The sequence below is a fragment of the Cinclus cinclus genome, chromosome 3 (genome assembly GCF_963662255.1).
Source record: "Cinclus cinclus chromosome 3, bCinCin1.1, whole genome shotgun sequence".
In the NCBI taxonomy this organism is placed as follows: Eukaryota; Metazoa; Chordata; class Aves; order Passeriformes; family Cinclidae; genus Cinclus; species Cinclus cinclus.
In genome coordinates this window covers 106,213,225-106,241,071 of record NC_085048.1, presented here as the reverse complement: position 1 = coordinate 106,241,071, position 27,847 = coordinate 106,213,225, and the positions used below count along the sequence as shown (strand labels likewise).

At 46.0% G+C, this 27,847-nt stretch overlaps 2 protein-coding genes across 2 annotated transcripts; both read right to left on the bottom strand.

The window, feature by feature from the left end:
* Positions 1-1,043: 1,043 nt before the first annotated feature.
* Positions 1,044-4,727, bottom strand: LOC134041982 (tubulin tyrosine ligase 3-like). Its single transcript, XM_062489053.1, is given in 10 exon segments — positions 1,044-1,856; positions 1,929-2,361; positions 2,445-2,691; positions 2,764-2,912; positions 2,988-3,153; positions 3,392-3,499; positions 3,596-3,710; positions 3,792-3,920; positions 4,036-4,604; positions 4,688-4,727. Coding segments are annotated over 10 exon segments (2,769 nt in total).
* A 2,211-nt stretch (positions 4,728-6,938) lies between these two features.
* ANKEF1 (ankyrin repeat and EF-hand domain containing 1) lies at positions 6,939-22,774 on the bottom strand. The gene is made up of 10 exons (XM_062489440.1): positions 22,705-22,774; positions 17,637-18,023; positions 17,001-17,200; positions 15,848-15,997; positions 15,242-15,365; positions 13,566-14,364; positions 10,799-11,025; positions 9,412-9,578; positions 8,084-8,221; positions 6,939-7,064 (listed from the first exon to the last, which is right to left on the bottom strand). The coding sequence occupies exons 1-10, from the start codon at positions 22,772-22,774 to the stop codon at positions 6,939-6,941; spliced, it is 2,388 nt and encodes a 795-aa protein (XP_062345424.1).
* Between the last annotated feature and the right edge of the window lie 5,073 nt (positions 22,775-27,847).

Here is a 27,847-nt window from a genome sequence, read left to right as displayed (position 1 = left end):
GGAGGGGTTTGGCCCAGGTATCCTCAGAGAACTGCAGCAGGCACAGGGGCTGGTGGGCACAGGCAGTGGGAAGCCATGAGATCCTGTCTGCTCTCTGCCAGCAGAGGAGCTGCCCTGGCAGTGCCCGTTCCACCTGTCAGGAAGAACTCACTCTACACACTAGAACAGATCCCCCAGAGGGACTAAGGTATGTCACTCCCTGGAGGTATTAAAGAACCACCTGGACACAATCCTGTGCTCTGGGATCACCCTGCTTGAGCAGAGAGGTGGGACCAGATGATCTATCTTCCAACCTGACCCATTTTGTGATTCTGTAAGAAGGTAGGTTACCTTGTCACAAAAGGAACCTGCAGGAGCTGGTGCTGCCCCAGAGGCCCCTCTGTACTCCCCCCCACCTCCCTTCCTGTACATCCAAGCAGCCCCAAGAGCCCTAGTGCCCACAGGGGACCCCTGAGGACACCTGACTTCCCTTTGCCAGCCCATTAAACCCCACCTGCTGAAGCACCCACTTCTTTTCTTGGCACAAACATAGGATGGGATTCGTCCTGCAATTCCCCTGTCATTGCAGGGGACACCAGCCCTGCCAGCACTCTGTGCCTGACCGGTTCCCAGTGCCAGGGTGCACCAATGTCACCACTGTCACAGCTCTGTCTGGCAGGGGCCACTGCAGGCAGGCAGGCAGTAGAGGCAGTTTTTCCTGCCTCCTCTGTTTGTATTCCAGCAGAGGACATGCCCTGGCAGCCCCAGTTCATGCAGCATCATCCCCAGCTGTGTCCACATCTCCCACACACAGAAGGTCTAAGCCAGGCTCCTTCTCACCAAAGTCTATTAAAGCAGGAGTGCGAGTTGAGGTGGCTACTGTGGCACAGCAGTGGGGTCTCGTTTGCGTGGGAGGCAGTGAGGTGCTGCTGTGTCACCCCGTCCAGGATGGGCAGGGCGCTGCCACCTCGTGGGATTGTCTCTGTGTCTGAGGTCTCCTGTATCGTCTTGGGAGCTGGCGTGTGCTTCTGTTCCAGGCAGGGGCCGGGGATCCTGGTGCTCTGTTACAGCACAGGCAGGTGCGCTGGCCTGACAGGAAGTCTTGCAGGAGCCGCTGCACAGCCTGAGGGTTGCCGGGGTTGTGGCACAGGCCCCCTCACTGGGGGACGGGCATTGATCGGGGGCAGAACTCTGTGGGGCTGAGCGGCCTGGGGCTGCCCACACAGCTGACTTCGCTGTGGCAATCCCTGGCTCCCTGCAGAGGAACCCGGGGGTCGACAGGGCCTCCTGTGTGCTTCCTGGAGCAGTGGCAACCTGTCCAGGGGACGGCTATCAATTGAGGACGGAATTGCCTTGGGCTGAGCTTCCTGAGGCTGAGTATTGTTGGGTTGCCCAACCAGGTGAAGGAGCCATGGCAGCTCCTGGCTCCCAGCAGAACTGCCCGGAGATTGCCAGGGGGGACTCCTGGTTGCTCCCCGGGGGGGTGGCACAGGCCCTCTATCCCGAGGACAAGTGGTGATCAGTGGCAAAGCTTCCTGGGGCTGGGCTTCCTCAGGCTGGCCAACCACCAGGTGAAGGAGCCATGGCAGCTCCTGGTTCCCAGCAGAGCAGTCCAGGTGCTGTGGCAGTGCCGGAGGGTCAGACGTGGGTGGGCAGCATCTGCTCTGTGGCCCCAGAGAAGGCAGCTTTTTCTGTGCCGCTCTGGACCAGGGGACCTTGGTGGCTCTGTCCCCTGAGGGTGCAGGGAGCTGGGGAGCACTGGGTACAGTGGTGGGGATCTTGTCCTGGGATCCATACTTTGCCGGCCGGGCCTTCTTCAGAGAACAGCCTGTGACCAGCAGTTTCAGCCCCACAGTCAGACATGAAGCCACAGCTGCCTGCAGGTGGAAAAAACAGGCAGTGGTGGCTTGGGGTGCCTGGGGTGTGCCTGTCCCCAGCCCCCAGCCTACCTCCCTGTAGAGGAGCTCAAAGGCACCGATGGAACAGGTGGGGTTGTCCTTGCGGTCGAGCACGAGGCGCAGCGTGTCCCGCTGGACGTTGGCGCAGAGCCGGCGGGTCACCGCCGAGGAGGGGCTCATGGTGGGGCAGGAGTTGATCTCCAGCAACCAGGGCCGGAAGTCTTCCCCGATGAGAAAGTCGGCCCCGAAGAGCTCAAAGCTGCCCTTGCGGGAACCCACCTGGTCCCGGGCGCAGCGCAGGGCGTTCAGGATTGCCGCCTTCATGCCCGGCACTATCAACCGCTGCCAAGCATCCGCCTGCCCCAGCTGTGCCAGGTATTCCTGGAACTGCTTGTTGGACCAGATCTTGTCAGGGGGCAGGCGGGGGTCTGGCTGTGATGTTTTGTAGCGCTTCTGGATGGAGACGTTGCAAAGGTGCCTGGCCCTGAGACAGGGAGAGCAGGGCTGGGTAAGGGAGTGCCGAGGGGCTGGGCAGTGTGAGCCGGGGGTGAGCGGGGGAACACTCACGGCTCCAGGTGACACAGGGAGAAGGGCCGGGAGCAGAAGCGCAGGTAGCATTCTTGGTAGAACCAGACAGTCAGTGGCTTCCAGTCAGTCACCACAAACCACTGCCGGATGTCGAATTTGGTGTTGAAGATGATCAGTGGCCGCTCCACGTACTTCTGCACCACCCACTCGCACACCCGTGCCGAGGGATTCGTGCACTTCTGCGCCAGCTCCAGCACCTCCTCCAGCCGTGTCGCGCAGACGATGCCTGGGCAATAGAGTGATGGTGGGATCCCTGCTCCATAGGGATGTGTGTCCCCCATGCTTCCCCCAGCTTTACCCCTGCCACGGGATTTGGCACTGGGCTTGAGGATCCAGACGTTGAGGTTGCCCTCTATGCCGAGCTGCGGCAGCTGCTCCTCCAGGCACTGCAGCAGGTCCTGGCACTGCTCCCGCTCCTCCCTGCCCAGCACCAGCCTGGCCCCCTCACTGTGGGGGGACATGGAGGGCTCAGCACCGGCCCCTCCACCGTTCCCCCCTGCCTCCGTCTCGCTCAGCACTCACTGTGCCACACGGTAGTATTCGTGCAGGAAGCGGTCCCAGTTGATGCATGTCCGGCAGGGTGACGGGGTGTTCCTGTCGATGTCCTGGTGCCCCAGGACACCCAGGTGCTGCCCACAGACCTCTAGGGCCTCCTCCAGCAGCTGGGGATACGGGCAGCACGGCCCTGCTGTGGACGGCATGGAGTTAGTGACATGACTCCTACACCAGCCTTAGGGCCAAAGCACTGAGCCTCCCTGTGGGACGGGTGCCTTTGGAGCTAGGGCAGGGGAGGGAGTGAGGGATCCCAAGCCACATGCATGAGCAGAGGCTCAGCCTCCAAGCTCAGCCCTCAGGCACACCCCTAACCCTGAGCTGTCTGTGTCATCCCCCGCCTCCACGCCGCTCAGCCAGCTCCACGCACTCACCTGGCACCTTGTTGGATTTTGGGGGCTGCTCTGTCCCCACCGGCCTGTCCCCGGCCTTCTGCAGGGCCAGTTTGAGCAGACTGCGAGCTGCTGTCAGGCGGAAATCCTCTGCAAGAGGGAAGCATCATCCCTAGCCAGTCCTGCACAGGACATAGGAAGACTGGAGCAGGAGGGCTGACAGGAGGGCAACAGCCCCAGGCTCACCGATGAAGGCTTCCTGCTCGTCCTCGATCCCCAGCCGGTAGCACCGGGGGAAAAAGGTGTTGAAGTCTACTTGCTCGAACCAGGGCAAGTTTTGCAGGCTTTGGCACAGCCCCTCCTGTTTCGAGAAGACTATCATTCCCTTCTGGACACCCCCCCACCCCTTGTGCCCCTCTCTCTGAGGCCTCCGTGCTCCCACCTTGGTGCAAAGCGCGTACAGCCGGGGATAGCGGTTCACCACCTCAATCCTCGGCAGCAGCTTCTGGTCAATGGTGCTAAGGCGAATAGTCCAGAGGAAGTTTGGCACCTGGTCCCGCACCAGGAAGGACTGCAGGAGGGAGTGGGCTGGGGTGAACCAGGGAGCCCCCATCTTGCCCCTGGGGGTTCCAGGGGAAGGATGTGGGGAGCTGTGGCAGAGCTCAGCTCTAGTCCTCTTAGCTAACCATGAGGTCATGGATGTCATCAGAATCCTCACAGCACTGCTCTTTGTCTTCCTTCATGTCTTCCCTTTCCCCTTCGTTCTCCTTATCGCGTGGCCACGGGTGGTGCAGGGGCTTTGTGGTGGCCAGGGAAGGCTGTGTCCCACCACGTGGGTTTTGTACTGTCTCCACCTGCTCATCACTGCCACCGCTTGCCCTCTCCTTCCGGTGCTGTTTCTTTTGGTCACCAGGCTGCTGCTTCAGCTGTCTGCCATTGCGGAGCAGCTTCCTCTCCACCCAGCCGCGGGCACGCAGCAGGCGGCGGATGACGGGATAAGGGCCCTGCACTGCGAAGATCTTCTTCTCCTGTGCAGAGGGGAGCGAGCTCAGCCTGCGCCACCGCAGTCCTCTGGCTCAGCTCTCCTGAGTCACAGGTGCACAAATGCAAGCATGTGGCATCTCGGAGCCATGTGAAATCAAACCCCTCACCTTAATGGCCTTCTCCACATGTAGCTTGGCCTTCCTGAGCCGCTCGGACTCAGCCGCATGGTAGCGGCCATCATAGTAGTTGATGTTGACAGCTGCCACCTGCCCTGTGAGGATAGCCCCACCTGAGCCCACTGTCCCCATGTCCCTATGCCCACGGAGCAGGCAGGGAGGGGGAGAACATGCTGACCTGTCTGCCTCTGCCTCACCAAGTCTGAGGCTTCTGACATGGCATTCCCTGACCTGCCAAGCCTTCTGCCAGCATCCCTGCTGCACTCCGCAGCCTTGGGATGCCCCGCTGTTCCCTTGTCCTTGGCTCAGGGGCAGCTGGGATGCCACCTGTTCAAGTATTGCCCCTGGCTGAGGGGCTGTGTGCCCACAGTGCTGCTCTCTGTGTCACACTGTCCCAGGGTAGTCTGATGGTGAGAGAAGCTGTGGGTGGCTCTACCTCCTCCAGGCCGACCAGGTTTACCTATTCCCCCATCCCATAGGGACCACAGTGTGTGTCCTGCACAGGACACAGCCTCCTAATTCCATCACCACTATGATGCCACAATGCAGGATGCTCAAAGAAGCCTCAGTATCACAGGTCCTGGTTCTCCCCTCTTGTCAGGGATTTTAACTACCCTGACAGCTGCTGGAGAAGCAACACAGCAAAGTATAGACAGTCCAGGAGGTTCCTGGACAGCTTTGATGATCCCTTCCTGACACAGGTAGTGGAGGATCCCACAAGGAATGGTGTGCTGCTCAACCTTATACTAAAAATCAGAAAAAAACTCGTTGGACATGTGAAGGCTGTGAACTGTCTGAGGTAATCTCCATGACAGAGCTCTGCCAGAAACACAGTTTTACATTACAGTATAATTTCCGACTGCTGCTTGATTTTATTTTGATGGCTACTGTTCAGCAAATTGTCCCTTCGCTTCTCCTTCTTTCAGAGATGCAGTTTCGTTTACAATTGTTCACGGGCTCCTTGCCCACACTGCCTTCTATGACTTACCTGAAGCACTACCATTTTTGTCATTTACAGTCATGTGCAGCCAGCAGAAGTTTTATGCTGACAGATAAAAATCACACACTGGTCATTCAGTTCATTTCACTCTGATTCCCCCTGAGGGATCTGTTACCAAGAACCTCAGTTATCCAGCCTCAGAGGTGGGTCATAATGTTAAACTGGTGCCACAGACAGGGTCCCTTGGCTGTGGTGGAGTGATTGGTGGGGTTCAGACCTGTTGGAACCTTCTTCTCCAGGAGAAAAGTCAGGACAACCCTCAGAGGGTCATTACAGGTGAAAGCTTTGCAGTTCTCAGGAATGCTCACAGGGAGCTGCTGAACCAGAAGTGGTTCAGAGGGAATGGGGAATGAATCAGTTGCTTCAATTGGTCCTTCAGGAGGTGATGGAGCCAAATAAATCTCTTAGAAAGAAGCTAGAAGCAAAAAATTAGGAACAATGAATACGACATCAATTTTGAATGCCCCAGAGCAGTGTTGTTAATAACAGGCAAATTGGAAGATCCTGGGGAAAATTACCTGGAGGATGAAGAGATACATATTCAGGCTGAACATTAGGAAGAATTTTTTTTCATGGAAAGGGTTAACATTGGAATGGGCTGCCCAGGGAGGTGGTGGAGTCACTGTCCCTGGAGGTGTTTAAGGAAAGACTGGATGTGCCACTCAGGACCATGGTCTGGTTGACGCAGTGGTCAAAGGTTGGACTCGATGGCAATGATCTCAGGAACTCTGCAATGGAAGTCTCCATCAGCACCCCCTATGAGACCCCTCCTTCAACACAGACATAACAACGGTCTGTGGGAGACATGGCAAATGGATTACAGATTATTATATAGAGATTATTATCCTTTCAAGAAATCAGAAGGGAAACAATATGTGCCCGTTGGGGTGGGAGCAGTTTTGGGTCTCGTGTACACTTCGAAAAATTAATGGGAGAACATGAAAGACATACACTAGGCAGTGATAGTCCTGGTTGTAAATTCTGAGCTCTCTGTTGCTTCTACAGACAACTCAGAACATTGCTGTCTTAGCTAATTACTGAATGCCATCTTCATATCTATATATTTAGAGTAGAAGGGTAATGTATCTTCCAGAAGAAGTTTTGTGTTGGGGTAAATAAAGCCTTATAAAGCCACACCTTTACAAAGGACATGTGTGTGTCACAACAGTAACTATTCCATAAAGTATACGGAGTCAGCTCCAAGACTTAGAATCACATGAGAATAAATCTTTTTCCAGACTAAGCCCTCAATAAAAGATTGTGTGTAAGCAACATAATCTATAGAGGAAAAACTTGATAAGATTTTGTTTTACAGTAACCAAGATGTATTTGCTGAGCACTGCATGATTCCTTCCTTGCAAAGGAGTAGCCTTTTATATCTTTGTCTCCTCAAAATATATGCTGAAGTAGCTTCTCCCAGATTCTGTGCTTAATTCTTAAATTTTCTATTGAAGAGGGTTGTAAAATCTTCCATGTGACCATAAAGAGCAGCGCGTTCACGGACTAATTCTTGCTTTTCTGCAAGCTGTATTGCTGTGGCATCAGGGCTCCATATCTACAAAATAAAGGTATTTGTAGTTAATTTGGATGGGACTTTTGCAACAGAAGCACTAAGAAGATACTGTTAGCCAAAGAGAGCCATGTTCTAGCACTCCTTTCCACTATGAGACATAGAAAAGAAGCAGTGCGGCCTCCCAGCAGAAGACAGGTCAACCATCAGTGTGTGTATAAACAGAGCATTCTCTTGTTGTCACTTCCAACCTGTAACATGCCATGGACTCCGATTACAGATAATGTGGGAAATAAGATCTTAAGGTAATTATTCAAAATTACTGACTTGGGCTTACAATCCTCAGAGTAGAAAATAGTAATTAGCTGTAGAGTCATCAGCTATGTAGCCTCAGTCCTCTGAGACCACTGTAGAAACTAGCATAAATCAGGGTTAGGGAAATGATAAACAAACTACAAACACTACTACTCAGCCAGCAGTGGTGTTCTTTTCCTTTTCAAGAAGAAAAGAAATATTACAAAAATTACCTCACTGTGATTATCTTGTTCTGTTTCTCTGTTATTTCTAAGCATGCATTAACAAGACCCTGACAGAAAAGTTGTATTTCCACTATTCCAACTCTAGGAAGCAAATACTTAGTGTGCTGTGATCCATCTAGTTCAGTAGCTGTCACTGACACAAGTCATCATATGATAACTAATCAACAGGGCAAGTTAGAAGTTGGTACCCATGCTATGCAAATAGACTCCTATCTTTTAAAAGCAGGAGTATAAAATACATATCATAAATGTAGTTGCATTTTATTTTACTGTGGCTCCATTTTAATCATATTTTAAAACCTGATAAGAGCTTGACTTCCACAAATATGTGTGTTATTATATAATACATATCCATGAACTCTTTAATTTACTGTTGTTTGGTGGCAACCTCTCCAGGCTGTGTCACATCATCTCCAAGCTAGTTGAATGGTGTAAATTTCATTGGATTGTACTGGGTTTTGATCTCAACAAGATCTACCTTTAAGTTACCATGAAACCGCACTCATGTTTTGCTGCCATACATACTTTTCTGGGCCTGAAGGAGATGTCATTTTTGTTTTCTCTCGTTACCAAAGATTTCCAATAAGCAGAACTGTCCTTACGGGAACGCTTTGTCTTTTCAGGAACAGAGTTTTCCTCAGGTGGCTCAGATACATCTTCAGACTGAAGAAGAAGGTACCAATTATACCAACATGTCATGTTCAGAAGCAAGGCATGCATCCTGCATTTTCTGATACTCTGCTACAATGTTTACTGGGTGAGCATTTTTCTTAATCTCTTCAGAATCTGTTTTTCTCAAAGGTGATTTTTAAAAATCAAAAATTGCAAGGGCCAACCTTTTGAACAGTAAAAGGCACCTCTCCTCCTTGGGCACTAAAACATTAACTGCTCTTTATGACTCCCAAGACAGTTACCTTGTACCACTGGTGATTCCACCCTCTTCCAAGTGAGGAATAAACAAGCAGCTAAGGTTGTCATCCTCCTGCCTCTGAAAGTCCTGTGCTCTCATTGACATTCAAAACCTTTGTGAAATGGGGATGCCAACATTTAGCTACTGAGACATATTTATTGCACTCCAGGGCAGCTGAAGGACACTTCCAGCCATGCAGATACAATTGCATCTCCTCCCTAAATAGCATCCTGGATGTGACTAACAAGTACCACTGGTGAATGAGGAAGGTCTCATCCACAACAAGAGAACCCGGATGTGGTCACAGAGGCTGACGTCAGCTTGGGAATAGGGGAATGCTGAGGTGCTCAAGGCTCCCAGAGGGTGCAGGAAAAGCATTCGGAAATGAAACAGGCAAACATCAGTGTAGGATTTGAGAAACAGGACTCAGGTAAATAGTGAAAGAGGAAGGATATGGGACAAAATGGAAATTAGGAAGTTAACAAGCCTAGTATTGTCTCAGTGAGCTGAACTAGGAGAATAGAAAACCTTTCTACCAGTTTGAAGGGTATTGTCCTTATCTTGTGAAAAGAAGAGGTTCTCCCTTTAAGAAATTATGAGCACCAGTTGTTCGGTGATTACCACAACAGAGCTGGACGAGCATATACTTCAGGAGGAGGGAAAAAGAAAAGGAAATATTTTTCTGTGTCCTGTCAGTGAGACAGGACATCATTCTTATGTGTGTCTGGAAAACACATGAAGTTTGTGTAATTATCAAGACAAATTTCAACCAATGAACAAGTTCTAATATTCTCAAGAACAAGTACTGGCATCTGAAAATACTCTCACATTAATAAAGCTGCCCAAGTTACAGCATTACAGAGAAATGGGTGGCAAAGAAAGGAAAGAAAGAAGCTCCCTGCTAACTATTAGAAAATCAGTCCTTTGTTACCATCTCTCATACCTCTTCTTTCACAGGTTTTGGTGGCTCTGCTGGTTTTGGCTTCCCCCCTTTTGCTGGCATTGCTTCTTCTTTTTCTTGTTCTTCTGCCAAAATTTGCAGTTGATTTTCAAGCAGTTCAATTATTGTAGAATTTTGAAATACTTGAGCAAGATCAAGAACACTCTTTCCTGCATTAAAAAAAAAAAACATCTGTGTAAACCATGACATTTAACTTTGGCACTGGTTTATTGCAACTGGACAATCAACTGAATATAATATGGCCAGTATGTTGTTACCCATCCCATGTGCCAGCAGCATGCCTGACACTGGTATGAGGACCAGAGATCAGCAGCACTGCTTGCAGAAATAAGACCTGGCAGAAACAAGCTTTGAAACCCATTTTGCAGGAATATTGCAGGAATCTTGCAGGAATTCTTGCATTGCTTGCTTTGTTCTTATGTTCTGACATTTGCAGCTTAATACACTGGTCCTGCAGGTTGTCATTTTGATCTCTGAGAGTTGAGAGCATTTAGCACTAAGAGATGGTCTGCATTCCTAACCTTGTATTGTGCTAGCCATCTCCTTCTGCCTGTCCTTGCTCTGTGGCTGGCAAGGGAAAGCCCTGTGGTATAAATGAACAGCTTCAGTGTTTAATGAAGGAAAAAATCCTTCCTGGTTCTTATGAGATTCTGGCTATAAAGTATCTGTGAGACTTAACTGCTTTGTGAATCAGAACTCCACATGATATAAGGAATACACGTCCCTTCTAGAAGCAGGGTTTCACTACTAGGTACTTTGGCAAGGAAAGTCTCATTGTGTAGCAATGTTGTTTCCTATGTTAGAGCAAGAGCTTGAAAGGTGATGCATGTTAACTTTTAAATTACTCTGGAGACAGTGGAAATAGCACTGAACAAAGGATCTGCTGTGAGGAGGTAACACTTCAGTACCAGCTCAGATTTGGGTTTCTGTTGAGTATTTTTTTCTCAGGAGTTACATTTACATGTAGAGCAGCAAGGGATTTTTTTAAACAGGGCTGCCTGTGGCTAAAAATAAATCACTTAAATGAGTGGCAAACTATACTCTGGGCCACAACTGAAATCTAATTTTCCCTGAAATAATAATAACTAGATAGTATGTTTTCATTAAAGCCACTTATAACTCTGTGTGTATCTCGTGAGGAGTAACAGTCTCCTGAATTGAGTAATTAATAATGTTAATTCACTTTCATAGATATATAAAGCCCAAGGAAGCTGATTTTTTTCAGTAATGATTCCAGAGTGGAGAAGACTAACTGAACTTATTACCTTCATCCCAATCCTGACAGCAACCCTGAATGCAGAACAGTTCTCCAAGTGTTCCAGGAGCTTTTAATAAAGAAACAGCCTGTTTTGGAGACATTGCTAATTACCATTGCTGTTTGTAGCTTGGATGTCAGCACCTGCATTGATTAAGAAATAGACCATGTCCAGCCTGCAGGCCTCAATGGCTCTCATCAGCGGGGTGGCATTGCCTATTGCAGGGGCATTCACAACTGCTCCAGCTTTCACCAGCACCTCAGTGATATCCAAGTGTCCATTATAGCAAGCATGATGCAGAGGAGTCCACAGGAAGTTGTCTGTTGCATTGACATCAGCCCTGCACAGGAATAAAAGCAGTTGTGGCAGCTGAAAGTGTAGAGTATCTACAGTAACAGCCCCAGCTCCAAGTGCAATCAACTGCCCACTGCAATGGCATATTCAATGTAAATAGCTATTTTCATATTGCTACTGCAACTCTGAAACCATTTGAGTCCCTGACCATATCATGGAATAGGAATTGTAAGTGTGCCTGGGTGCTGCTCACGTTCCCCTCCCGCAAGCCATCAGTGTCCTTCTCATGGAGCTTTTCATGGGTATAGGCGTTCAAACACCTTAGTCCAGAAAAAGGCTGCTAGTGTTTGTGCTCCAGCTTCACCGAGAATGGCAGAAAGCAGGTGAAGGAATTCAAAAAGTACACTTCCTGGGCCATGAGCAGGTGCTACAGGACACGTGGCAACATTGCAGAGCTCGCCTGCACAAGAGGGGAATATTCACCTTTCCTTTCAGTGTTGCTGCCCTCTGCCTGCTGAATTGCCCTGCATTGGCTTCCCCCTTTGACAAACAAGTTACAGAAGGTCTGCCTTGGGAATCTGAGCACTGAAGAACTATTCAGCTACTGTGCTGCTGCACTAGGGTCTGTTTCTTCTCCCAAATTAAAATTGGGATATTCTCGAGAAAGCAAGGGATAGTTCAGGGGAGATCCTTGCAATATCATGCCTTTGGATGAAGCTGAGAGGAAAAGCATTATCAGCCCTAGAGGTCCTGAAGGGAGTTATGGTCACTCTCCCACTTAATTGGTGGACAAAAAGCTTCTGTCTTCCCAAAAGTCAAGGAGGAAGGGAGAAGGAAGAAAAATTATGAAGGAAGCTGCTTCCACGGCTAGCTGTTTGCCCTCCAGGTCAGGTGATTGTCTAGATAAAAGCACAGATTCATCTGTTCTTCTTTCCTTAAAATTTTAATCTTTTTCAGAATTCTACCTTTGATGAGACCTTAGTCCAGTAAATTCCCCCGACCTACCACATTTATCTCTCTTATCTTTCAGTCACCAAACTGCTATGATTTATTCGTATGCAGCTTTCATTTGTTTTAATTCTCATTAAAATAAGCTCCTTCCATTATTGCACTTTTTCTCTCAATCCAACCTCTTTGCCTTCACTCAGATTCTGTCTGCCCCTTGAACCCTTTTTCCTAACTTCATTCTATCAGAAAGAAACCAAGCAATGGGAACAGGGACAATGCAGCACTGATTTAAAAATTCCTTGGCATTTTCTGCCCATCAAGCACAGAATTTCCCATCAGATCAAATTTCATTTACTTCTTATTCTTTCTGGAGGAAGATAGAAAATGGATGCCACCAATTTAATTTTAAACCTAATAAATGTTAAAGATTTATCTGGATAAATGTTTTGTTTTGTATTCAATATGGATTTGTGGTTTTGTACTAAAAAGATTATATTGTAAAAGGTATTTGAATGCCTGTGCCAAACTGCAAGCCCATGATCCTGAGAGATGCAAACCTAAATGCTACTGATAACTTTCCATTTTCATTTCTGTCAATCAAAAAAATCTCAAAACTGGTACTATTTTTTTAAGCCAAGCTATTGTGTTTCTAGGTCTTATTGATAAATATGATGTGTCTCCAGTGCTGTCTACTTGGTAAAACGAGTAGAGATTAATCTGGTGGATTAATTTGGTAGCTCCTACATCTTTAACTTTGGAAAACCCGAATATACACATTACACAATTTTCCATATGCTCTAGGAATGTCAGTGTAATTACCAGGGTGTGTAAAGATCCATGTGCTGTTAGTCTTTAGTTAGCAGGAATCCGAGCAATGACTACAGCCACTTTCTCTGAGATATTAATATTAACATGAATTCTATCTATGGGTAGAGAGAACAAAGTTTACGTAAATATCTTTGAGAAATGTTCATTTAAGCGCTATGTGAAGGATTGTAGGACCACAGCAGTCTGACAAGAAGAGATTATGCTATTACACAAGCATGACTGAATCTTTCTGAAATTGCTTTCATTTTTAAGCCATCATTGAGATTTTTCACAAGTGTGTCTGCAGGCTACAGAATTGCTGAAGCACTTCTAGAATGAGAATCAGGCTCATTAGTAGCAGGGGCTTCTGATGTAAATCCCGCTGTTTGTACCTGCCTCAGCTGCAGAGGAAAGGGAAGGTTTAAACCAGGCATGTGAACAGGAAAGTCCAGGATCACCTCGATGATTTCAGGTATGTCCTTTGAGTCAGATTTCCCCAAAAATCATTCACCAGTTTTGAGAGTTCACTTGTGAGGATACACTACTTGAGGCATGGGTAGGAACTCTGCAGCTGACCAAATGTCAGCAGTCCAGATACCAAAAGTTTCAGTCCTGGGGAACTTATCTCTTGGCTGTTTTCCTTTCCATGCTACTAAAATGGGAGAAATAATAAACTTATCCCCTGTGACTTGAGATCTTAGGGAACTAACTTTAATATTGAATGTTATGTAAGCAAAAAACAAACCATAGCCTTTTGCATCCAAATATTTACTGGATATTTATGCTTTTGAAAGCCTTCCCAAAACAGCAATTAAATTGAAATTATCTTACCCCTTTTCCAGAAGAAACTCCACAAGAACTATGTTGCCACTTGCACATGCAACCATCAAAGGTGTTTTGTAATATTTATCTTTTACGTCTACTGGCACACCTACGTTGAAGGCTTTCTGCAGAGACACAAAGTCTCCCTCTTTGACAAGGTAGTTGATATCCATGAGGGTTTTCCTTGGCTCCTCTACATACCAGGCACGGTCATCGAGCATGGGATGGGTGGATTGGTGATCCCGTTTGAAATGCTGCTCTTCAGGAATGTGGGGGACAGCCTCAATCATGTAAGTAGGGAGGCCATCTTCTCTAAGTGGACGTTCACTCTTTGGGATTATACAAATCGGCACAGGGAGGCCTTTTTTGCCTTTTTTTCTCTGTGGTTTCTTCTTCTTCTTTGCTTTGGGCCCAAAGGATGATAGCAGAAAGGTTTTCTGCAAGTACTTTGAGCCTTTAAAAAAATCATCAAGTCTGATCCTGTCAGCAGATACTTCATGCTTTTTAGCAAGAATTTCTATTTGTTCCTCGTCCACAGTGCCCCAGTGCTTCTGAATAACTGATATAAAATGATTTCTGGATACCATCCCATCTTCTTCTTTTTCTTCAGTCTCAAACTCCTTGCGGATGGCATCCTCGTGCTCCAAGGACCAGTCGTACACCTTCAGGTACCAGGCAAGGGTCTCATCTGGTTTTTTAAAGGCTTTCTCAACTTTGCGCAATACTGCTGCTGCTGCTTTAAACCCACCGCTCTTGGCAACCTCCCTCGGGGTCAGATGTGCCAAGTTTGACCATGTAGGATCACAGCCTAGAAATATGGACACAATTTGGCTAAAAGTGCAGTGGAATTCCTAATTATTTAATAGAAGAATCTTTAAACACACAGGCAACTCATTGCCACAGGCCTACAGTTTTATACTGTTTCAGCAATAATTAGCAATGGTAGGTGGAACCACATCATTGATCCCAGGCTGGAAGGTCTGCCACATGTCCATATTTTTTTTCCAAAGGGAGAAGCATTGAGCAACCCATACTCTATTTATTAATCCACCTATGAATATGTATAAAAAGAGAGAAGTTCAGTGGAAACTTTACATTTTTACTTGAAGTGGTGAGCAAGGTTAAAAAGTAAACTAAGTTTAAAGTGTCACTTATTTCTATACCCTAACATTACAGTTTGACAATGGATCACTTGTTTGATCACAAGAACAGAATGTGGTTTTTTGCATGGTCCTCTTGGATCAAAGCTTGAAGTGCCATGAACATCTGATCAAGTCAGGAAAGGATCACAGCTGCTTCAGGGCATGTTTCAATACCCAAGGACATGAAGTTTTTTATCTCATGACTGCACAGAGGTTTTTTTTAAAATTATTATTAGATCAAAATTTTTTTTCTATTGGACGTTTCAATACAATACATCTAAACCCAACTAAACCCAGAACCACTTAATACTGCCCAATACTAAGTTATACAAACCTCTTGTGTTTCTGCTGCTTTGTTTGAGAAATGTTTTCTCATCCACATGAGAGAGGGCCTCTGTTAGGCCCTTCTGAATAAGAATTTTTTCTTGGATACCACAGGGTACCCAAGAGTCAAATTCTTCAGAGATACCGAAATGAAATCTTTCCTTTAGCACAGAAATAGAATAAAGATAATAGTTGCAAAGTAACTTATTTTTAATGTACCTCTTTGTCCTATATATCTGCAGCAATCTGCAAATCCTCCCTCTGCAGCGTAATGAAGTGGTGTGTTACCATTCATAGCAATCAGTTTCAAGTCTGCATTATAACCCGAAATAATCGTCAGAATCTAGAAAAACAAACAGAGTCCCACCAAAAATCTTGTCTGATTCTTAACATGTGAAAATGTGAGATTGATTTACAAATAAATGCAATATCTTACATTCCCATTCTAAAAATGAAGTTCTCTCCCATGTCCAGCTGGTCATGCACATATAACACAATGCACATATAACATTAATGTTTTCTACAGTATTATGTTTATTTAACTGATGAAACAGAAACCTCGTGTAGTTGTAGACACCAAGGACAATCTTCTTGCCAGCTCACTGTAAGCCCCTCTCTGGCCTATTTGTCCCTGCTGGAATCCCTTTGATACTTAAAAAGAATATACTTTTGCTTACTTAACATTATGCATTGATCAGCTGAGATAATGGACTCAAAAAAGCCCCAACAAAAACACACTCCAAAAACCCAAAGTAAAACCCTGTAACAACAACAACACCCAGGTTTCGCTTTGCAGCAATGCTTTAACGCCACAATTGTTAATACCTCAAAAAAGCCTCCTTTGGCTGCGAAATGTGCAGCACTGTGTCTTTCAAAGTCAAACAGGTTCACATCGGCTCCCCTCCGAAGCAGATCCAGAACCACCTCGGCAGCACCTTCCCTTGCAGCTTCCATCACGGCTGTGCGCCCCGTGGCCTGCAGGGGAATGAGAGCAGCTCCCAGCTCGTTCATGTGCTAAGGCTGCAACAGTGGGATCTGACTGTTCCAGGCTGGCATAAAACTGCAAGTCCCCTTTCAGCTATTACTAGGAAAAGGAGACAAACCTAATAGTTTCAAAGATATTTGCAGGTAAGCTTTCAGAATCTAGTTGTAGTGCTGCTAAGACAGAGCAGTCAGATCCCAGCAACTCAAGTACATTGAACGCTTGAGTCCCTTGAATAATGCCCATGAAAATCAATTCCTTAGTTAACAAATCCTTTATTCTGTGGGCATCTTCTCATGCATATTTACCACATCTAACACAAAACACCACCTCAGTTTATGAAACCAGGAGCATAAGGAGCTATGGCAGGAAGAGTGCTATGGGGAAAGGCAAAGCAACCAGGGAATTTCACTGTGGTTCTGTGAGGAAAAGTTCATATTCTAATACATTAATGTTGTCTTTTCCTAGACAACAATGGATGTTTGCTTTGGATAACTTTAAGGGAAAGCTTGAGCTTCTTGATTTATCAATAGCCCAGAGCTTCAGTCTTTCAGGTCTTTGTTAAATTAAAGAAGCAAACAAATAAATTATTAAGACATACAAAAGAGAAAAAAGTTTCTCATGCCTCATTCCTGCCTTGATTGCTCATCAGAGTTTCCCTAATAGACTTAGCTTTTAGTGAATATTATTTCAACTCTGAAAATCTAAGGACACATCAAAATGAATAAAAATCAGCACTGTTCCAAGTACAGTGAACTGCAACTCCTTAGAGCAATAACATTTGGGGAAATATTTGCACTCACTCTAAGCATACAGAAATCTACAAGAAGACTTAAATACCTTTCCTCGAAAAAAAGTGTGTTACAGAAGACGACAAGAGGTATGGCCACAGAGTTAAGCAATTTTTCACTGCTTTATTATTTTAAATTTATTGGCTCATTTGGTATTTATTCTATAACCTTGTACTTCTGTTGTTAGGTACAGAAATGCTCATACCGGATCTTTTGCATGGGGATCTGCTCCTTTCTCCAAGAAAATCAGGCACATGTCTTTAACCTTATGGGCTTGCTCACAGGCTTGTAGAAGCACAGACCTCCCAGTAGTAGTACAGTTGTTGACATCTGCACCATATTCCAAGGCAATTTGCAAGCAGTGGGTGTGGCGTCCTGTAGGTGAAAGGCAGTAAAACAAAATACCTGCAAAGGAAACCAGTGGGGATTAGGGTGCAAAAGGAAATTGCCAGAAGGATTACGAGGCTGTGAGCCTCACAGCTGACCACTCTGCAACAGAGGTCCTTCCACTGAGAGTGTATCCATGCAAAAAAAAGACTTCTACTTTACAGTCTTTACTTGAGAAAACCAGAGTTCAGTATGTCACAGGTCATGGGAGGAATGTGATTCTCAATCATAAGTTACCTCTCAGCCCTGTACTGGGAAGACTTTTGATTTAAAGGCCTAGACTCTTCAGGGAGAATTATTTTCATTTTCATCAAAACTGTTACACCCAACAGCTTCTGTTGGGCTGTAAGGATAGCCCTCAACCAGAGTTATTCTCCACTGCTGGGACACATAATGTATAGGAAGCATGTCACACAGTTGAGGGATTGCTTTATGGTATTTCCCTCTCACTCACCTTTCCCTTCATTATCCACAGCAGTCATATCTGCATTAGCTTTTGCTAATAATTCCAAAATCACCTCATGGCCTAGCTCAGCTGCTTTCATGGCTGGAGTGCATCCCATTTTGTCGTGGACATTTGGATGAGCTCCGTGTTCCAGCAGGAAGCGGCACATTTCAATGTCATTTTTCATGGAGGCCAAGTGAAAGGCACTATATCCTTCCTTAGGCTCTGTGTAATTAATGAGATCTGGGAATCCTTTCTGGATCAGATTCTCTATTTGCTTCTTGTCTTTCTCGTGAACACATTGAAGAAGTTTGTAGATCTGTAAGTTCAGAAGCCTTTTATCTACTGGTAGCATCCCAGGATAAGAAAGATTGTTGTCTTTCAAGGACGTACTTTCTGCATGGACAAAAAAGAAAATATGTAATCTCACAGATGATATTATAATGACATGCTAGTAAAATCAGGAATCAGACAATATTCACGGCATGAAAACATCCACTTTAGCTTGACAGAACACTAGGCTTTAAACTAATTTATCTTTTATTATGGGCAGCACATATAGAGACTATATAAACCAAGTAGAACCTTGCAAATTTTTTTTTTCTAAGTTATCCAACTGTTCTGAAGAGGTCTCAGTGAAGGAGAAAATTAAGTTAAGAAGCTGTAGGGTAACTGCTCCCCATTCAAGGAACTGTTATAATCTACAATTACTTGGAAGCCTAAGGGGAAGCTGTTCATCTGTCATTTTCAATGGGGAAAAAAATTGCAAGACACTGTGTCCTCTGCACTTGCTGGAACATAAAATTGATACTAAAATTGATACTAGCATCACCTCATCAGCGCCTGAGCACCCTTTTTTTTTTTTTTTTTTTTGGGTAACTGATGCATTAACTTCCCGATAGGCTATGTGCATAAAAGAGTAAGTCAAATTTCTCTGCAACAAATAACTCAGGGAAAAAAAGATGCAGATAGCAAGGCACTCACTGGTCTGGGAAAAGGTTCTCCCAACATGCATCACATGCTTTTTGAAAAAAAAATTCAGTGCAGAACTTTGCACTTGCCTCAACTCTGGATGACTTTTGGTCTTTTTCTTTTAGGTTTTTTAGCCTCTTTTAGCTAGTCTCAGCACTCATGGTTGGAGGGTCAGGAAAGATCAGACATTTTAGGGACCATTTCTGAAGCTTTCCTAAGTGGATGGGAAGCTTCCTATCAGCTTCAGCAAGTCTTGGGTCAGCCTATCCTCCAGAACTCCTACAGAACATGCAACACAAAAAGATGAAGGACGATCTGTTAGAGAATACTTGGGGTTTGGTTTGTTTGGGTTTTTTATTTATTGCAATGCAGTCTGTAAATGGGACCACTCAGTACCTGCCTGGCTACTGCTGGGTGCTTTGTGGGTCACAGCTGGGTCTGTGAGAAAGTGGGATTGCAGAGAGAGATGCAGAGGGATGTACAGTTCCAACAGACTTTGTGAGGCAAGACCTCCCATTCTGGAAAGGAAGCCTGAGAGAAAACTGCAGGAAAAGTAGAAAAAGATGACTGAAGATGTATCAGGTTGAGAATGGATAGAGAGGTAATTTTTGTACTACAGGTACAACACGCCAGTTGTAGTTTCTGTAGCTATTGCCTTTCATTTCTTTGGAAGTTCTGTGTCCAGCCTAGTTTTAGAACAGAGATAGGACCAACTGTTGGCAGATTTCTGAGAAGTGTCCCTCTTGTTTTCCCTGACAGACAAGGCATTCAGCTCCCTCCCTGTACATCCAGCCATGCTGGGTGAAGGTGTTTTTATGAGAAGCTGCTCCCTTGCAAAGACTTTCTCTTTGCAATGAAATCTGGTCTGAATAGGTCAGCTGCTCTCAGATATTCTCCATTTAAACATGACATTACTGAAATCCTTTGCTGTTTATGTCTTACATAACCCTCACTCTGATCATAAACACAGTGTACTCTTACATCAACAACTAAATATTCAAGTAGCAATAACTTAAATCTGTCACCTGTGGCTTGTTCATTCTCATCCTTACCATGTTGTGCTTCCTGTGGCATTTTGTCCAGTGAAAGGGAATAAATGCAGAGATTTTTATCCTGCTGACAGGAGTTACACCTATAGCAACCCTGCAGTCCTAAAGCTTAGAGCTGAGAAATAAGGGTATTTCAGAGTAATGCCCTGCTAGAAGTGAACACTGGAGTACCCACAGAGCCTGGCTTTTAGAGCCTGAAGCCTTAGGAAGCAATTTCTGAGCAAATCCTCAGTACAGGAAGTTTTTTTTCTGGCTACTGAGTACAGGGAAAAGTTGTGAAGCAAACTCTGCAGGTGCTGTGAGGAGGGGCAGCAGGAAGGTTCTGCAGGGAAGACTCTTACAGTACTTGCACCACTAAAATTCAGCAAAAGAAGTGTTTTTAAACATACTTAGATGGAACTGACAAGCTTAAATGTTTTCTTATGCTTTTGTTCCACTTCCCACCATCCTACCGCAGTTAGGAGCTTGGGTTTACTTCCAAAAAACTTTATTCCCACTCATTATTTGTTATTCATTATTTGTACCTGGATTTTGCACAGCATTTTTTCAGGAACTCTTTTAGGATGAAAACTTGCTTTTCCTTCCTTTCTTTCTCCCCCTGAAGCAGCAAACACTGAAGAAGTGACATTCTCCTTGGATATAGGTTATTAATGCTACAGAACATGAGCAGAACTGCAGTTGGTAAAAACCTGTTAGTAACTAACCTTCAATGAAGGCAAAAATTGATAAAATATTCAATACATATGGATTTGGATTTATTTCATGGATTATCTTGGTGATCCCTGGAGACACTTGCTCCCTATAAACTCTGCCCCACTCAGGATATGAGACTGATGGCATACCTTACACTTACTGAAGACGTTCATTTTACAGTGTAATGCACAATTCAGTACAATTTTAGTCTTGATCAGAATTTTTCTGGTGCTTTTGAGATGCTTATCACAATATTCTTTTAATATTTCACATGCAGCAATAAAATTATTTCCATGAGCATAAGTGAAATTATTTTTATCACAATAGTGAAGTCTGTTGTTATCACAATTAAGTCACCACTGAGTCTTTACCCAGTTTAAAGTCTTTGCTTCAAAGCATTAAGAACCAACAATTTACATTAAAAGAACCATAACATTTAAACTGTTACAGTTAACATTTTTTTGCAGCATTTGTTGAAAGTGACTGTATCAAGTTTTATTAGAAGTTTCTAAAGTAGCAGCATCAAAGAAAGACAGGTGGGATAGAAAACACTATTCAGGGTCATGTAAAGTTATAAGCAAGGGAAAAAAGCTGCAAAAATGAAAATGTAACTGCAGCATCTTGTCAATTTTCATTAAGCAAATATCAACCCTGTGTACTTCATGGATTTTTTTTTAGCACTTCACCTGTAACAGATGGTTTAATGGAAAAGGAAGGGTTGTTAGTGCAGCTTTGAGACAGTCATGCTCTGGGGAGAGCTTCCTGAAGCCATAACCACAAATCCCAAGCTTGTAACATTTGCTTAGCAACAATTTTATCTGCTGACAAACATCAACAGACTCGCTACCTTCATTCTTGCCAGCATGTATAATTGTTTTGATGGAGAGCATGAACTCATTTCAAATCCAGATTAATCCTTTTCTCAGTACACCTGCTATTAAGAAAATCATTTTAGTTGGATTCCTGTTTTCCCACAAAACTTTCCAAGCTGTGATGAAGGTAGACTGATAGAGAGGGAAGTTCTGGTGGCCAGTGATCTCATTCCCTGTCTACTAGTCAAAGCCTGTTGCCTGACTGCTGCTGCAAGCACTTGTGACTCCTTAAAAGTTTGCAGTGTTTTTTAGTTTCAACATTTCCAGTTGAAAACATCCCTTTATCACTATTCACAAACCAGTAAACCAAATTTTCATGTGTTTCATCTTTTGTGGGAGAAAATAGCTGACCACTTTCTAAATTTAATACCTTTTCACACTGGGCACAGAGATAAGCATGAGCCCTATATGTCAGTATAAAAGGAACCAATATGGTAACAGTGCCATGCTATATTTACAGCTTTATGTGAATTATTGCACTGGATTTTAGGCTGTGAGTAATGTTTAATAGGAGTGATGCAGCAAAATGTTCCTAAAACTGAATTGCAGTATCAAGAATAGCCTGCAATGCTGTGGTTTTTTGGTGTTAATTCTCCAGTAATGCCTTGCCTTGGGCTGAGGCACAGCTTTGCACAGCGATGGGCACTTAGGTGTGAAATGAGCAGGTTTCAATGTCTGCGGAGATCTCAGCCCAGATCCAGTCCTTTGGGAAATGGGGCCTAGTCCTGAGTGTTGTAAAGGCAGTCCCGAGGTTGCGGCTGGGTTGGATCAAAAGACGTGCATCTTTTTGTCTTCAGCTTGCCTTGCAACTTCCAGTCACCTCGGTATCCATCCCAACTGGGATGTAACGAAGCCCAAATTGCCAGCGGCAGGCGGCCCTCGGGGCCGGCCAGCACCTGGCAGTCGGGTTTGTGAGCGACCTGCGGGGACAGGGGCCCAGAGGAGGTGGCTCCTCAGCCAGGAGCACAGCTGAGCGCCAGGAAAGCCTCTGGAGTGCGGCCGAGTCGGGGATGAGGTATTGTTGCGCCCAAGAACACGGACCAGGGTGAGCAGCCGCTCCTGCCCAGGGCCCTGGGGAAGCCAGGTAAGGGATAAATCCGGGGTTGGTTCATTTTCCCTGGACTGCGACTCAGAGGAACGGACGGCCTGTAGAGGACACGGGCTTTAACGGGAGACAAACCGCTGGAAAGGGAGGGTGCTGGAGAGCTGGTGATGACCTAAACAGTGTTCCCTGCCAAGGACGCGCTGGTCCGGCCGTGCAGACAGCCAGACTGAGGTGACCGCCCGCGAGAAGCAGAGGTGCGGGCCGTGAGGGGGGCGATGTCCAGCGCGTCCCCGTCCGGCGAGGCCGCGCTCAGCCCTCGCAGCCCGCCGGCTCTGCCCCAGCCCCTCCGCAGCGCCGGGGAGGCGGCGTCCCCAGCCCCGCCGCCCTCTCGCCGCCACGCCCGACAGCGGTGGCGCCTGTGACCCTCGGCAGCCCCGGGCACTCACCTGAGGAGCAGGGGGACGCCGAGGGCTCGGGGGCCGCGGCCGGACCCCCGCCCGCCTCAGCGGCCGCCATCGCCGCCATGGCCGTCTCCGTGGCAACGGCGTCGGGCGGGCAGGAACCGTCAGGCGGCACCGCTTCCCCTCAGCCGGAGGGGCCCCTCAGCGCCACCGCGCCCTCCCGGACCCCTCACTGCCACCGGACCCCTCAGCGCCACCGGACCCCTCAGTGCCCTCAGTGCCACGGGATTCCCTCAGCTCGGCACAGACCAGCGCCCCGCCGACCTCCGAGGGTGAGGCGGGCACACGGGAAAGACTTGGGTGTCGCGGGCTCTCTTTTCTTGTAGCTGACTTACTCGCCAAGCCTTCTTTTCCTCCCCCATGGGAAGCAACGCTGTATGGTTGTTTCACCTCCAGAGTTTACTGGAGCTGCAACAGAAATGGGGCGGCAAGGTCTGCGTATCGCCCAACTGCACGGCCATCCCCGGAGGGTTTGTGTAGCACGATAATGTAAATGAGCTTGGATGGAAATGTGATCGGACTGGACAGAGAAACCTGTATTAACAGGAGAAAAATGCCAGTGAATGGGGGAAAACGCTCAGAGCTTGTCAAGCCAAGCCTAAGCCAGTCAAAAAAGGCAACAGTACTAACCCTGGGACTGCCCAAGCTCTCTGTATCTCCCTTCTGTCCATTTCCTTTAGTGCTGAATTCCCAAATGCCCCAACCCCTTCAAAGCCTTCAGTGCTCCTGTCAGGCTCAGTAGTCATGTATGGGATAACTGCAGCAACACTGCCTGTCTTGTTCCTGGCCAAGCCTCGCTGTTGAATTATTTGCAAATCAGCTCTAGCATTAGGATTTTTTTTAATTGTTTTTTATGTGAAATCTCTTCTGACAGGGAAGTGGTGACACAGCTGGATGCATGTCCAACAGCATGGAAAGGCGTTTGATGAAAGCCATGGGACTGTGTGGTGAGTGACAACAAGAGAAAACATTGGTTTAGCATAAAGTTACATTATTTACCCTGTAAGAAGTGCCATTTGTACAGCAGCTATTTCATGTTAGCACTCTGTGGTGTGAATTGTATGGATTGGTAGTGATGCACTATCGTGCCTTGGTGGACTGCTTTCCTCTTTGGAAAACATAGCATCCAGGCCCTTCTCTTTCTCCTTGGCTGCACTAAATGGCTGATGCAGACATGGCGCAGTAGATGTTTCCTAGCCTGTTCTGTGTAAGATTTTTGCTTTTGCTGTTGCCACAAATAAGGACACACATTTCTTGGCCAAATTGGCCAGTTTTGAAATTTAGTTCAATACGAAAAAAACTGAAGATCCTGAAACATCTGCATGCCTTTTCTCTGGAAGTTGTGGAAACACCATAACCAGACTATAACCAGTCAGGGTACTTGGTATTTTACCCCAAATGTGAATGTACATGTAACTGCATTTGTGTATGTTTAGATTTTTATGCTTGATTTATTTTCTCGTGGTGATCAGCTCTCCACGAGTTTTTTAAAGAGTGATAATGAGGATTCATGATGCAAGTAGCAAAACATCCTTTTTCAGCAGCTCAACATTATATTGGATGGTTCAAAGCAATGTGGCTTCAAGAGCAGAAGTGCTGCTCTGGTATTAGGGTACTGAACTCTCCAAAATAAATAAGACTAAAATCGTCTTAGAGAAATGCAGAGTATTCCCTGCTTATAGAGATAAATAAAGCTCACAAGAGAAAATTATTCCAAGGTCTGAAACCTCAAGATACTGGGCTCTTTTTGGCTGACAGCTCAGTTTTGGAAGAGTGCCAAGCTACTGCAGGAATTGCAAGTGGGATGGTGCTGGTAAAAATGTAACTGACTGCACCAAGGAAGGAAAGGTGTAAACTGCCAGGAGCTTTGAACATACCCTGGAGCTCCCAGAGCCCGGGAGACACAGCACAGCACAGCACAAATGTGGGCATAATGTCCACGTGCTCTGGTACGGCCCCAGAGGTGTCACAGCCAGAGTCCTCGCCTGAGGGCAGTGCTGCCCAGAGCTCTGATGTGCTGTGAGTCCTGGATGCTGTAAGCAGCTCCCTCCCTTCCCACATGGGACATTTCTCATGGCAAATCTCGATTTCCAAGTCAAGATTATTCCAAAGAACATTAATTATTGAGGAGCATATGCTTCCCCCTTGTTTTATATACTCTTTTAACATTAACCTCAATTGTTCCTGCAACATACATTCTTCCCCATGATAGGTAAAGTCCCCATTACTGACATGCTCACTTTGCAGCTCCAAAATTATCTAATTACACATGAAAATGTTTCACTGCTGAACGGGTGCTTCCAAATACTCAAAAAAAAAAAGGCTGTGAAGTTTTTTTTTTTTGCTGCTAGCAGAAGGTGTGAGGCTGAGAGCACTGCACAGTCCCTCCCTGTGGAACAATCCAGCTGCTCTCTTCTGTTCCACTTGTTGTCTCTGGATTGTGCTGTGTTTTCTCTATGGATGTCAAAGCAAAAGGATGCTGCCGCTGTGCCACAGCTGACCTCTGGAGGGAAGCTGTGCACCACAAGGACTCTCAGGCTGGATGGCACTGGAGTCCTGCTGACATCCGGGGGAGGTGGGCTGGTGACAGCCTGACTTCAGCTTCGTGGTGTGCTTGAGGATTGCCTGGGTTTTATTTAAGCCTTTTAACTGTGGAAGTAATTATCACTGCTCTTCATCTCTCTGGATTCTGATTCTACAGCAAGAAAATCTGCTGTGTGGTGCATTCTAACCAAAATCTATTTGTCCAGACCTTCCAGCTTGGGAGAATGACACAAATTTACACGTTTGGCTAATGCTGAAGGTCATCTTGGAAGCTGTTGTGGTGACATTGATCCAACTGTGCCCTCTTCAAGGGGGGGGGGGGGGGGGGGGGGGTATGGTCTCCTCCTTGAGAAAATCTTTGTTTCGTGCAGCAGCACAGTCTCCTCAGAACTATGCTAGCAGGTACCACCCAGCTCCTCCTCCTCTATTTCCTGGGATCTGCTCTGTTTCTGGTTTTGATGCTGCTGTATGAAGCTGTTGGTATTACTCAGATCAATGTCCAACTTACTAAATTGGTTTAACTTTTTTTACTCTTCTTTATACTCTTTGTATAATTGCTTCATGTCAAAACTGACACAGATTCTTTCTACAAACTAATATGAACTCTTAGGAATAGGCCTTTTCATTAAGAAAAAAATCCACGAAGTAGCTGTTAGGTCCCTGATACTGTGTCCTTGCAGACAAGACTTGGGAAGAAAGATGAATCTCTTTTTGGCATGGTTGTTTTCAAGGGGAAAAGATTTCCCAAAATGTCAGCAGTGAAAGACAAAGTGATAAAAGCTGAAGCATTTTGCCAAGAAGTTTTTTGTTGAATGCAGCTGAGATGAATGCTACATGGAAAAGCAGTCGCAGGAAAGGGTCTGCAGCAGGTTAGCTGGATTTTGGGAGAGGGGTATTTCAGGTATAAGACTAATGCCAATAGAGGTTTGATTGTGGGGTTTTGGGGGGATTTGTTTGGGTTTTTTAATCTTTGTCACCTGATTTTTTTCCTAAAACTGTTTCTTTTTTGGATGCTGTAACTTCTTGTATGCCCCTGCATTTCAACTTGACTTGAGGTAAAGGTGATTTCAGAGTTACTGAGGAAGAGGGAGGCACTCCTCTGTCGGGGGTGTGGCAAAGTAAAAAGGGATGGTGGGGCACTCCAGGAGTTCTGCACTCCCAGCATGTACTTCCCAGGTACCATATAGGCCAGGATGAGGGCTGGGATCCCTAGAGTCAGGGGAGGTTTCCATTGCCACAGAACAGGGCAGGAGTTCACTGAAGAGCTGACAGTTCTGGGAGTCCTCAGAGTTCATCACTGACTTGGTTAGCAAGGTTTGTTCACTAAAACCTTCTGTTACTGATCCTGCAGCTTCTGTGCCCTATGGCACTTGTGGAGGAGGGAATGCTGCACCCCTTCCATCACCTTCCATCATTTCCTAGGAGGGTCTCTTTTATACTAAGCCCAGGGATTCTGAAATTATTTCTGCTACTTTTTGTGTTTACTTGTCCAAGACTGCCTTGGAACACATAGAACTCAGTGGGAGGATTCCAGATGACTTCAGTGGGATGTTCTGTTAATAACAAGCTCTGACTCTCTTTATTAGTTCTTTATCTGCAGATCATAATGTTAAAAAGCTGAGGGGAAGGAATAAAGATAATTTTGTAGCTGGTTTTCAGCTAACTTCCAGGCCAATGGTTAGATAGCAATGGAAATACAAACTGCCTTATTTGTCCCATTGGTTCTCACCCTGTCACTGTATCCTGTTTAAAATCCTATGCACTGCAAGTTCTCAGTTTTCAAGGTGAAGGAATAAATGTTCTGGAGTCTTTCTCAGGTTACATGAGGCTACTGAAATATTGATCACATGCTTCACCCCATACCCAGCAAATAAAGAATTTCCAGTTGGAAGTTATTTTGTGTCTGTGAAGCAAATCTAGTGGTGCTGGCTCTCAGCAACTTAGAGCAGTAATTTTATAAATGCAAATAGAAAGGAGACAGTGTAATGGAAAGTGACATTGGTTTGGGGGCAGGGATCAGAACATGTACCCTGGGCCTGATGGAGAAACATCTGGGCTTCAAAGCTGTTTGTGGAGTCCAGTGCTGCTTACTGTGAGGAAGGGTAATCTGCACAAAGAGCAGCTAAGAGCATGAAAGCAGTGCTTCCAGAGCAATGCAGGGCTGCTGAAATCCCTGAGGTCAAGCAGGGGGAATTCCTATAGAAGAAATTGATTGGTTCTGTTGGAATAAGCCTCATTCCTGTTTCCTTGCTTGGCCTTGCTCAGTTGTGGTTAAATGAGGAGAGGGATGAAAATCATCTGATTATCCTGCTATTGACAGTCTGTGGAACAGTTGGAAGCCCAGGCTTGTCCTCTCATCACTGCCAGCCCCAGGGACTGGTTCAGCATTTGGAAAGAGAAATAACTTGTTCCACAATCTCCAACAGCAGCGGCTGTTCCACTGCTGAGTGTACCAGGAGAGAGCCTGGAATTGTCACTCTGTTGGCTCATCACACCTATGTTCTGGACTCACACTGCCCAAATTACCCACCAGAGAGCATACATTTTCTCAGTAATTAATTAAATATGTTAGGAAAGACTTCCC